General features: G+C 36.4%; 1 protein-coding gene across 3 annotated transcripts in view; it reads left to right on the top strand.

The window, feature by feature from the left end:
* LOC138705912 (uncharacterized) overlaps positions 1 to 13,099 on the top strand; it is a 70,457-nt gene that overhangs the window by 22,834 nt on the left and 34,524 nt on the right. For all 3 annotated transcript variants that reach the window (XM_069834672.1, XM_069834670.1, XM_069834671.1), the window contains exons 2-3: positions 3,171 to 3,277; positions 11,868 to 12,026. In XM_069834672.1, the coding sequence (XP_069690773.1) occupies positions 12,024 to 12,026 (3 nt within the window). In that variant the 5' untranslated portion in view covers positions 3,171 to 3,277; positions 11,868 to 12,023. The remainder of the gene's footprint in view (positions 1 to 3,170; positions 3,278 to 11,867; positions 12,027 to 13,099) is intronic.

The raw sequence follows: 13,099 nt of genomic DNA, 5'->3' as shown, positions 1-13,099 counted from the left end.
AAAGTAAACCTGTCCGCCTTATTCTAAGTGATGTTGTCAAGACAGTAAGTATCTTCCTGAAGAGAATGAAATCAAACAATTTTATAAAGAGTGATTTTTCTGGCCTAGTCTAACAAGATGACACACCAGAGGAGCTGTAGTGTGAGACTTTAATAAGATATCAGTGTTTTCACTTTAAAACGTTTTAAAGCTCCTCTTTCCATTTTGTAATATGAAGGACTAAATTTGTATACATTATGTGCTAAATTTGTACTTCAGTAGCTTTTGTTCTCACTAACTTACATAGAAAATAACAAAAAAACTGTTACAATTTTTTTTACTGAAAACATTTTATGTAATTGAGAAACAACACATGTCCATAAACTTCAGGGCACCCCAGCGCTCAAATTTATCAATTTTAACTTAATATTTTGTAACAACGTCTACTAAGCTAGTCAAAGTCTTTGGTCCAGGGATAATTAGGCTTATTCAGAATTTATTGCTTAGCATTGATTTTCACTTGTTTCTTCTCTCGTCTGGTTCGAGGTTCGACAAGTAGCAGGTCTTACAAAGAAATACAATTAATTGCAATGTTTTTTTTTTCATTTACACCATTCAATGGTGATGGTTCATAGCCCACAGTGAGATAAGAAAAAAATAATTTTCCCGGAGTAGTTTCTTAAAATGGAACATTTTTTGTGTTTTACAGTCTTTTTCTATGACGTTCGTTTTCGAAGAACGGATTGGAACACATAATTTTCTGTTTTATATATATGTATATATATATATATATATATATATATACAGTAGAATCCCGTTCATCCGTCACCCTATTAACCATCGATTAGTGCAGAGGTCTCCAAAAAGCGTATAGTCAGCCATTCGTGATCCCGATGCTGCCCGCCGAACACTGTGTGCTGTAAGGCTAGAGAAAGGGGAGAGACTCTTACCTCAACAAATGGGAGCGGTCAGTGGGGATTGTGGCAACGATCTGCTTATGTTTACAAATAATAACATCAATTTATTTTATTTTATTGGGTTATTTTACGACGCTGTATCAACATCTAGGTTATTTAGCGTCTGAATGAAATGAAGGTGATAATGCCGGTGAAATGAGTCCGGGGTCCAGCACCGAAAGTTACCCAGCATTTGCTCGTATTGGGTTGAGGGAAAACCCAGGAAAAACCTCAACCAGGTAACTTGCCCCGACCGGGATTCGAACCCGGGCCACCTGGTTTCACGGCCAGATGCGCTGACCGTTACTCCACAGGTGTGGACCAATAACATCAAAAGGATATGAAATATCATACGTTTGTATATTATTTTGACATATTATGAAGCTTGTACTTTTGATTGGGGAATATTCGTGAGCGAATGCAAACATGGAAAATGGAATAATTCATTTCGCATAAGCTCCACTTTCCAAACATCTAGCATTGCCACAAAAGATGTAACACGATTGTACATGTCGATTATATTCTGATTTTGTCCTTGCAGATGACAATTCAAATTGTTAAAATATTCCGAAATATCAACAAGGAATGTTAAATCAGTAACAAACAGTTCATCTTCCAGCTCCTGAATGTTCTTCCCTTGTAAATTAATGAGAACAATTAGTTGCAATGAAGAATGTAGATATATAAAGTCCACACGCTATAGTCAGACGCTAAATAACCTAGATGTTGATACAGCGTCGTAAAATAACCCAATAAAATAAAATAAAAAGATATATAAAACAATATATACAATAAAGCATATGCATTAAAAAACTTACCTAATCTTCATATTCCTTTCTTAGGCCTAATTGCTCTAACAGCTTACGAAATTTGCGAATTTTAGTGAGGAACCATTAATTGTGTTGACCGTTCGTACGACCACATCCATCACCTATTTCATATTTACAACTTTACTCCACAGTGTTTCCTGGTGAATTAAACAATCCAAATATGTTACATTTACAGGCACTCCCTGATCATTCAACCATTTGTTTAGCCTGCCCACCAATCCTGTCCGTTTACCAGTCATGACTGGAGCCCCATCTATTGCTATTGACATAAGCCGTTGCAAATCCAACCTTTTCTGTTCTATGGTGTTTTTCAGTACCTGTGAGCTTTGTCATTTCTATTTTAAGAATCTCAAATAGAAGACGATATTCCGACATACTCTAAGGTGTAGTTACGATTTAGATAACGATTTCAAAATTCTGCAAATTACCAAGTGAACAAGATTTACCAAAAACTGCACTGTGCAGTTTGAAACTTGAAACTGCACTGTGAACACACTAATAATAATCATAATAATAACAATAATAATAATAGTTTTTTTTAAAGTGCGTATAATGACAACACAAAGATGTGTCAAATTGACAATTGTTCAAAAGTTGAACTTTGAATGTCAATACACTTTCCAACTTGTTTCCTAAGACTGCAAGTCGTTTTTCAGAGTACAGCTCGTTGTATAAGAGTAACAGCATCCAGAATTCGTGCATTAAACTTATCTAATCTATCCTATTTTGTTTGGAAAACTTCTATTTTGAAGTAACACCGCAAACCGTAATCTAGTGGAGTCACATCCGGAGACAGTGACGGCCAAGGAATAGGGCAATCATATCCAATACATCGCCCAGAAAAATGTTGTTTTTAGGTATTCATTTACTACACGCAGAGTAATCCTTTATAGTGCAGCTCCATCATTCTGATACCATATTCAAAACCGTGTCACCAAAGGAATGTCTTGAGGAAGTCCTGGCAACTCATTTTTTAGCAAGCAAGTAGGCCCTATCTTGCGCTTGCTAAACGATTATAAATCATAAACAGGGCCAATCAAGTTATTGTCGACAATACCGCACCATACTTTTACTGCAAAAATATATCGGGACGTTTCAACAGTTACATGGAGTTTTCTTATGCCAAAATATGACTGTTGAGGCTGTCGTTGACACTGTCAGGGTGAAGATTGCTTCATCGGTGAACAATAGTTACATAAACGTTTTTATTTAGAATGACTCATACTATAGTCTCCCAAAATCATCGCCCTTCTTATTGACTCACCCGGTTATGTATATAATGGATATTTCAGTCTGTTTTTTTTCCAGAAATCCAAACTTCACCAATCTCTGCATTCTTTTAAGTCACATAAATATCTGATCACTACAGATGAAAAATAACTTTCCATATTTTGCTTCATTTCAGCATCAGTGAAGGAGATAATAATGGGCATGCACACGATTCAGTTTAATGCCAACCGTGTAGCCCAGGAGATATTACATGCTCTAAAGGAAAGATTATGATCATCAGTGGTAAGATTACACTTACTTACTTACAAATGCCTTTTAAGGAACCCACAAAGGCTAATGTCCTGAACATTTAATATAATATTTTTGTAAATATATGAGGTCAGTGATAAGAAATAAAATTGATAAAATTAGAAGATGATGGGTAAATGAAATCCCGGATGTGGAGATAATATTCTCTACCAGTACCATTTCTCATTTTGTGCACTTCCATCGTTGAAATAAATAATTCTCAAACCTCAGAATTTGTATCGAAATCTAAGTCACAGTTTTATCTCTAGCTAGGCTACATTCTGAAGAATTTATGTGAAAAATTATTACATTACTGTATACTCAATATGGTAAGCACTACGGTTTGGAATAGCAAACAGAATAAATGTCTTCATTAACATGATAAAATTGCAACAGTAGCAGATCTGAAGAAACACTAATGTCAGAAAATGTTACGAATTTATCCATTATGGTTCGGGAATGCACTTGCATAGTCATGTAAATTTCCTCTGTCTAAATCTAAACAAATGATATACATAATAAGTTACGAGTAATTTTTTTATTCTCCAAACATATTCAACTATTTAGAAATCTACGCAATAAAATCTTCAATTGTATGGAGGATGAAAGAGTCATTGTTCTAATTTCTTCCGTTTTCCATATTGTACCATCAGCGAAACGACCAGAACATTGACGTTGCTTTGTTGAGATAGGGTTCATATGCTAGCAAACGAATATATGGTGGACAAACTAATTGGGATAATATAGACCTACGTTACTACGGCTTAAAGCAGTTTAAACTTCATTTATAGCTGTGAAGGATATTAGTTTAAAATTAGCTTAAAGCCTTAATCTCCTATTTTAGAAAATTTCGTATTAATTATTTTATTATTGTTCACAAGTCTAAACTAATTATTTATTACTTTTGTCCGCGAGGAAGTGGCCAGTCCTATAAGCCAACACTGTGGGCCTATCCGTTCTTCGGCATATAACACAGAATGATTTAAATAACACCAATAACTCTTAGTATGCTGTACAGGACAGCAAGCTGATCATTTTTCAATTGGAAACCCATGTCCTGAGATGCGTGATTTGGCTATAATGGGGCGTCAAAGCTTATTCTGATTGTTTTTGACAACCTCGTAGTTATGCATCACATTAGCCATCAGTGCAAGGTAGATGGACTATCTGCACCTGTTAGGTTAGCTTTCCTACGCATGAGCGAAATCACTCCATAGTCCATACTCCACATCCTAATTAGATCGTTTGTGGTGTGTTCCAGTAACGTTGTTGACAGCAGTAAAACCTGTATCAATAAAAATTATGGAAATGACCGATATGCTTCTTGCATACGAAAAAATGTATGTCAATGGTAGAGGGAAACCTGTCCCAGGGCCACCATGGTCGCCAGATCTTACACCTCTCTTATGTTTTTTTACTATACTATGGAGGGTAGCTTATACGAGACTCCTGTAACGTCAGAGGAGGTCCTTATCGCACGAATCCACGTAGCGACTGAAATACTTAGCACCAATTACACGTCTTTGACCATGTGCGTCAATCTTTATACCGCCGATGTACGTTCTGTTGGAGGTCGACAATTCGAACTCTTTTTGTAACTTAATGCAAGATGTGATGCTCTTATTGGGCTGTGGAGATTTTCTGACAAAATGTGGAACGCATGCCCATCACCATATCCAAAGCGTTGTCATACTTTGACGTCCCATAGTGCCCAAACTATGTATTGCCGTACATGTGTTTCCATTTGAAAAATTATCAGTTTTCTGTCCTGTAAAACATAGGCTACTAAATCTACGGTTTTGCAGTAACGGTTAGCATGCCTGACTGTGAAACGAGCGGGTTCGAGTTCAAATCCCGGTTGGGACAATTTATCTGGTTGAGGCTTATTCCGAGGTTTTCCCTCAACCTATTAACAGCAAATGCTGAGTAACTTTTGACGTTTGACTCTGGACCCATTTCGTCGGCATTATTAACTTCGCCTCATTCAGACATTAGATAACTATAGCAGTTGATAAAGCGATGTAAAATAACCAATTTAAAAAGGCATAGTAAGGGTTGTCGATGTTATTTTGAATCATCCTGTATATTACTATGAACTGGTAGCGCATTTGCAGAGAATACTTTCGCCATACAACTACTGTATGTGAACGAAATATTATTGGAGGAAGCGAGAAATCGATTTTCAAACTTTGGGATTGCCTAAACACATTTTGCCTTTGTATATTATGTGTGTGTGTTCCTATGTATAAGCGCGCACAAGACTGTCTTGAAGTCTTGTGGTCACAGTCATTAGAGCGTTCAGGGTTAAGAAAATACCATTGGGTACACAGGCGTCTTCTTAGCGGACATCCCCCCTCTTAATAATACACCTAAAATAAGTTATTTGCGTATTTTCTAACGTATATAAAATAACAGAAATAAGCATTGCTTTAAAAAAGGCTTTTTATTGCTTACAAATACTGTCGAATATACAGTGTGTGTATGTGTGTGTATGTGTTGTATTTTAAATAACCGAATAAATTAAATTGATTTACTTCTGTATTTTATATACGTTAAAAACACGTAAATAACTTATTTTAGTTATATTACAAAGAAGGTGGATGTCCGCTAAGAAGACGTCTATATACCCAATGGTATTTTCTAAACTCCGAACGCTCTCTACCTGTGGCGAACCGCCTAGTATTGTTTAAATGGTTGTTTACTAAAGCTTTGGTGTCTCTGAACCAAAGAGTTTGTAATACTTACTAGAGACACATACCCGTGAGTGGCAGGCAAGGAAAATGTCACAAATTGAATCGGCTAGAATCCGCCATTAAAGGGAGTGTTTGCGGCGCGAAATTCGGAAACAGTACCACAATACATTGATGTAGCCTGGTGATAGACACTGTTTTAAACGTCTTTTACCAAGGATGGGTCGTGATGAAATAAAGATGAATGGCAGAGGAGCGCTGTATTTATTGAAGTATTATATGATTCATCTTTGGCGATATTATAAAAAAAATAAATTCAATCATACATATAAGTTTATACTCGGGATAAGTAAGTGAAATATTGAATAATAATGGCAATGCCAACATGAATTTTCAGTATTACCAGTATTGTTCAAAGTCACAATAATAGCTATCTACTGTAATATTTAAAATAATCTATATTTTAGTCCTTTCATGCAAGGGAAGAGAAAGATATATGGTGCTTAGAAAATGTTGTGGTGAAATATGGGATCATCAAAATTCTGGAAACCTGATTTAAAACATAACAAGAATAAATTTTTATCATTAAACAATTTATTAATTGTATAGCTGTCAGTACATGCTTTTTAATGCAGTAGTAGTAATAGGCCTAGTAGTAGTGACATAATAGAGGTCTAGTAGTAGTGGTAATAGTAGGTCTAGTAGTAGTGGTAATAATAGGCCTAGTATTGGTGATATTAGTAGGCCTATTAGTAGTGGTAAGAGTAGGCCTAGTATTAGTGGTATTAGTAGGCCTAGTATTGGTGATATTAATAGGCCTAGTAGTAGTGGTAATAGTAGGCCTATTAGTAGTGGTAAGAGTAGGCCTAAGCCTAGTATGGATGGTATTAGGAGGACTAGTATTAGTGATATTAGTAGGCCTAGTAGTGGTAACAGTAGGCCTAGTATTGGTGATATTAGTAGGCCTATTAGTAGTGGTAAGAGTAGGCCTAGAATTGATGGTATTAGGATGCCTAGTATTAGTGATATTAGTAGGTCTATTAGTAGTGGTAAGAGTAGGCCTAGTATTGATGGTATTAGGAGGCCTAATATTAGTGATATTAGTAGGCCTATTAGTAGTGATAAGAGTAGGTTTAGTATTGATGGTATTAGGAGCCCTAGTATTAGTGATATTAGTAGGCCTAGTAGTAGTGGTAACAGTAGGCCTAGTATTGGTGATATTAGTAGGCCTATTAGTAGTGGTAAGAGTAGGCCTATTATTGATGTATTAGGAGGCCCAGTATTAGTGATATTAGTAGGCCTATTACTAGTGGTAAGAGTAGGTCTAGTATTGATGGCATTAGGAGGCCTAGTATTAGTGATATTAGTAGGCCTATTAGTAGTGGTAAGAGTAGGCTTAGTATTGATGGTATTGGAGCCCTAGTATTAGTGATATTAGTAGGCCTAGTAGTAGTGGTAACAGTAGGCCTAGTATTGGTGATATTAGTAGGCCTATTAGTAGTGGTAAGAGTAGGCCTATTATTGATGTATTAGGAGGCCCAGTATTAGTGATATTAGTAGGCCTATTAGTAGTGGTAAGAGAAGGTCTAGTATTGATGGTATTAGGAGGCCTATTATTAGTGATATTAGTAGGCCTATTAGTAGTGGTAAGAGTAGGCCTACTATTGTTGATATTAGTAGGCCTATTAGTAGTGGTAGGAGTAGGCCTAGTATTGGTGGTATTAGTAGGCCTAGTATTGGTGATATTAGTAGGCCTAGTATTGGTGGAATTAGTAGGTCAGGTGGTGGTGGTGGTGCTGATTGTAATAGTAGGCCTAGTAGTGGTAATAGTAGGCCTAGTAGTAGTGGTAGTAGTGGTAGTAGTAGTAGTAGCAGTAGTAGTAGTAGTAGTAGTAGTAGTAGTAGTAGTAGTAGTAGTAGTAGTAGTAGTAGTAGACCTTGTAGTAGTGGTATTAGTAGGTCTAATATTTGGTATTAATAGGCCTAGTATTTGGTATTAGTAGACCTAGTAGTAGTGATGGCAAGGCATCTTGTGGTGGTGGTAATAAATTTGTAGCCATCAGCTATATTTTCACGAATAAACTAGAAGTACCAAACGGAAATTACATGATTTACCGTAATTTATTCTGAAATAAAACAGTTTTATAGAGATACTGTCTGAGGATTTTATTATGCACTTTGCTATTATAATCTACTGTAATATGATGGCACCTAACCCTTACATACATTGTTGAAATCAACCGTATAAACCAGATTAATATGCTTCTGGAAAAAAAAAAAAAATGTTATCCAAGAAATGTTCCGACATTCTGTAAACACACTGAAAGGAGGAACTGCATTTAGAACATTTTTCCAAATATCAAGATATGTATGTTTTCCTGGGCATCCTACAATAGCAAGCTATGTTAGAACAATTATTTGCGGCGCAGTATTTCACCATTTTCTTATTATTTCCCTTCAGGTGTACTTATATTTATTCGTACTCCTCAAATAAGCATGAACTGCTCGCACTCCCGGCGAAGCATCAACTCCCTTTAATGGCGGCCGAACATCGGTTCAAATTTGTACGCTACACTAGCGCCATTGGTGTCTCAGTTATATATTACAAACTCTTTGCTCTGAACCGACGCATGCGAAGTGCGAGGTACGAGGGCCGCCTAGCACAAACCCGGACTACACGAAAGATAGTGAGTGGTTTCTATAACTGCGAGATGCGAGGTCTGCGCATCTCGCAGTTATAGAAACCACTCACTATCTTTCGTGTTGTCCGGGTTTGTGCTAGGCAGGCCTCGCACCTCGCACTTCGCATGCGTCGGTTCAGAAAAACCAAGGCTTAAAGGAACTGAGACTGTCAAGTTTAATAGTATCAGTAATTTCAGCGAATAGCAAACTTTGTCAACAATAAACAATGATTATAACAAGATGCTTCACTAACATTATTTTCAGTCTATGATACCAGAGGATCTGAAGTTCCTTACGACACGGATATGTATCATCAGTCATTTCGAGGATAACCACTCCCATGTTATCTACAATCCCGGCCTAAAATATAAATAATGAAATCAGCGTAATTTTCTATTTGGAGAGGAAAAGACACTTCCTATGACATGACGGTAACCACTTCTAAAATTACAATACGATAATTCAACCACAGAAGACATTCATTGAAGAGTGTGATCCCAAAACCCGTTCAGTCCATTTTTTTAAGGAATGGGCTAATGTTTTTATTCTCTGTTATACGGACTGAGCGAGTTTTCAAATGGCATGCAAAATAACACAAACTTTTAGATAAAGATTGGCATTGTTTTGTAAAAAAAAGCTTAAAATATAGTGATAGAGGTCTCAAATATAATCATACACTTATTTACTTACGGCTTTTAAGGAATCCGGAGGTTCATTGCCGCCCTCACATAAGCCCGTCATCCGTTCCTATCCTGATTAATCCAGTCCCAACCATCATATCTCACCTCCCTCAAATCCATTTTAAAATTACCCTCCCATCTACGTCTCGGCCTCCCCAAAGGTCTATTTCCCTGAGGTCTTTCAACTAAAACAATATTGTTCATGTACGATTGAGTCAAGTCCATTAGGTTTCAGAATGGCTTTCGAAGCAGGGGAAGTAACCAAGATTATGTTAGTAATAATTAATCTTAAAATTAATTACAGATAAAAATACAAATATAATTTTACATCGATAATAAAGAATATTTGATGTTTCAGTAAAAGTAATACTCTGCTAATACTCTTACCTTATCATTTATGATGCAGTGTATTATTTCTTAAATGTTAGATATTTTTATTTTCAATTATTGTCTGACAAATATGTTTTACAGTATCCATTGTAACGCATAAATGACTTCAGATGTATGCAAACAATTACTCTTCCTCTGACACATATCGCCAAGTGATACGTAGGCCTACTGCCTGATAATAGATGTAGGCCTACGTATCAGCCATAACCTCAGTCAGAAGTAAACATTCCATATAATGAATGATAAATTATACATTAACTTTCATTGCTAAATTTAATTCTGTGTGTAACCCTACTTCTAAAAATCGTGTTACTTTCTTTAATTTCTTAGTTATTCCTTTATTAGCCTACAGTATTTATCCAGATACACACAAAAATCAAGCATCTACATTCCTACATACAGAGCGGTTAGTAGTGACCGGGGTCGTCAAACTCCGTTCCTTGCCTGCGCGGGGTTTCATGAAGCCTGTCCTAAGTACCACTTTTATACGTGAGCCCATCCCCAATGTTCACATGGGCTCGCTCCCGTACAGGTAAACATTTCCCTTCCCATTTTATGAAGATTTAGGACTGCCATATGGACTCGTTCCGTACAAACATTTTCCTTCCCATATGCATAATTAGGACTACCAGCACTGTTATTGTTAGTTTGGTTGAAAATGTTTGATACAGAAGCTTACTTGGTGCAGAATCACTTCGTCAAAAAAGAAAGGTGTGGTAAAATTCAAAAAGGTAAGCGTTTAAAATCAACGCTTCTAACAAAGTTGTATCTTATTACTGAATATGTTTTATATTCCAACATTTTATACAAGATGAACATCTTTTTTCGTGGGCTTTATTACTCTGCTTTTTATTTTTGATCTGATTAAAAGGTGCGTGTCACTTTGAATGTTCTTTAAAACTTCAAGTAATTGAAAAATATAGGCTTATGGGTGCGGGTTGTAGAATAGTTCATTCAACTTAGCATGGAACGCTTCCCAATTATTTGTAGTACAGACGGAACTTTCTGAGAACTGTTGCCCACATTTCTAAAGAGAACGTATTGTTTTCATCTATGTAACTTTGTAATATGTAGTCACAGAAAGCTTCAACTCGTTTGTTATTTGGCATTGTGGAACAAATATCGTCAACAAAACTGACATTAAAGAAAATAGAATACTGTCTTCTGAAGCAACAACAGTTTGATATTCTGATGTTGACATACAGTCTTTGGAATTACAATTGAAGATGTTTCATCGGAAGTACCAATGAGGTCATTGGCTGATGCTGTAAACATCATACAAAACTTGTCATCAGAACCCAGAAGACTACTTCGAAATGTCGAAACATTGGTGATAATTCTTGTAGTCTCTGTAGGCTTAAGACATATCTCCGATCATCTATGAGCCCGAGACAACTAAATAATATAAGCTAGATGTGTGTCACACTCATCAAACTTTATTGGACACAATAAACCTCCATGAAATAGCACAAATGTTTGTATCTGTAAATGACTACAGAAGAAAAATGTTTGGCTCATTTATGTAATGTGTACTTGTGTACAGTTTCCCTAGAAAAGCTCTTAAGATATTAATTTAATCACATTTCTGTTAAGTAAATAGTAAATAATAAATGACAAAATGTTTGTTAGAAGTGGATTGATTTTTTAATTCAACCTTCCAGTTTTATGTCCCCCTCCCCAATAATATTCACCTATCGGCGGCCATGAACAGGTCAACTCACGAATAAAGTTTAAACCAATCTGACTGACGTGATTCTGCACCTTACGGTGTCCATTGCACTCCGCTATTACGTCTGAACTGTCATGGTAAAGCCTTGGTTTTTCTGAACCGACGTATACGAGTTGCGAGGTGCGAGGCGGGCCTCGCACAAATCCAGACTACACGAAAGTTAGTGAATGGTTTCTATACTGCGAGGTACCCAGACCTCGCACCTCGCAGTTATAGAAATCACTCGCTATCTCTCCTGTAGTCCGGATTTATGCGAGGCGGACCTTGTAGGGTACCTCGCAACTCGCATGCGTCGGTTCAGAAAAACCAAGGCTTAAGGAGCCGCATTATGACGGCCCCAAACGCTCTGTATTATCTATATGTATTTATACATGCATAAACAAATTAATTTTGTATAATCTTTTCTTTTATAGATCATGAAAGACACCCACTCAGGTACAAAGTACACGTTGATTAATATGAAATGTAGTGACAGAAGTAGATGTCGGTTATTCCTGAGGTTACTAATAAACCACTGCAGACAGAGCACCGGAATTCCATAAGCTGAAAGCCACATATCTGACACTACAATGGTAAGTGTACGCACCAGCGATGAGATGTCTACCAGCTCTGCTTTATAATATCCAAACGCTCTTAACTTTATCTCGCATAAGAATTATATTCATTTTCACTATTTCAAATATATTCAGTGTTCGAAATGGGCATTTCTCAAACCTACAAATTTCATAATGGCACTTTTTCTTTAAGAAATTTCATATCGGTGCAGTGTTGCCAACCGTACGATCTGGATCGTACATGTGCGATAATTTGGTATCATGTACGATCGTATGATCCAACTCGCGGATAGTACGCAAAATGTACGATCCTGTCGGCAAAGAGGGTAAAATATGTCAAAAAGAGAGGAATTTAAACATTTATTACAATTTACGACATTTGAAAATTTATATATGTATACATTTCTGCAATATTACTGGTAGGCTATATTTATTTCACTTATACATTTAAAGTAGTTTCTGCATGTAGCACTTCTGCGTTACAAGTACTGTAGTCTACGTCGACTGTCGCAAAATATATTTCTATAAACATTGCACGCCTATGTCTTTAGTTTCAGACGACAATCACGACAGCTTGATTTTGGTGAATACAGTATTATTATAACGACAAGAAATTATGTAGTGTCCATTACTTGTGGCTATTCAAAAATGATGCTAACACATTCATTTGTTTTTTTCAAACATCTCAGAGAAATGGTCTTTCCAATCCTCTCAATAGTCTAAACGTAATTACTGTTGCCGTGTAATAACTAATAAGTTGGTGATAATGTTTTGAGAACTCCATAACAGAAAAAGGAAATAAACAAATTCAATATATGGGCCTATTTTGTACATACAAATGAGTAAGAAACAGTCTGTTACAGTACTTGCTTGTACCAGTCGTGTTTCGTGGTAGTGCCCGGGCAGTAAGAAATCAAGTGTCATTGTGATAGGTTCTGACGGAAACAAAATTGTACAAAATTATGAGAACAATTCCTAAATTAAAAACTTGGTTTTGCTCTGATGAAACAAATTGTAAAAGGGCTAGATGTAGGTTCTGACTCTTCTGTTGTTGATCCTTCTGAGAATCCTCCCAAGGTAATGAGACAACA

The sequence above is a fragment of the Periplaneta americana genome, chromosome 9 (genome assembly GCF_040183065.1).
Source record: "Periplaneta americana isolate PAMFEO1 chromosome 9, P.americana_PAMFEO1_priV1, whole genome shotgun sequence".
Lineage (NCBI taxonomy): Eukaryota > Metazoa > Arthropoda > Insecta > Blattodea > Blattidae > Periplaneta > Periplaneta americana.
The sequence above is the reverse complement of the archived record's forward strand: the minus strand, read 5'-3'. Positions and strand labels throughout refer to the sequence as shown.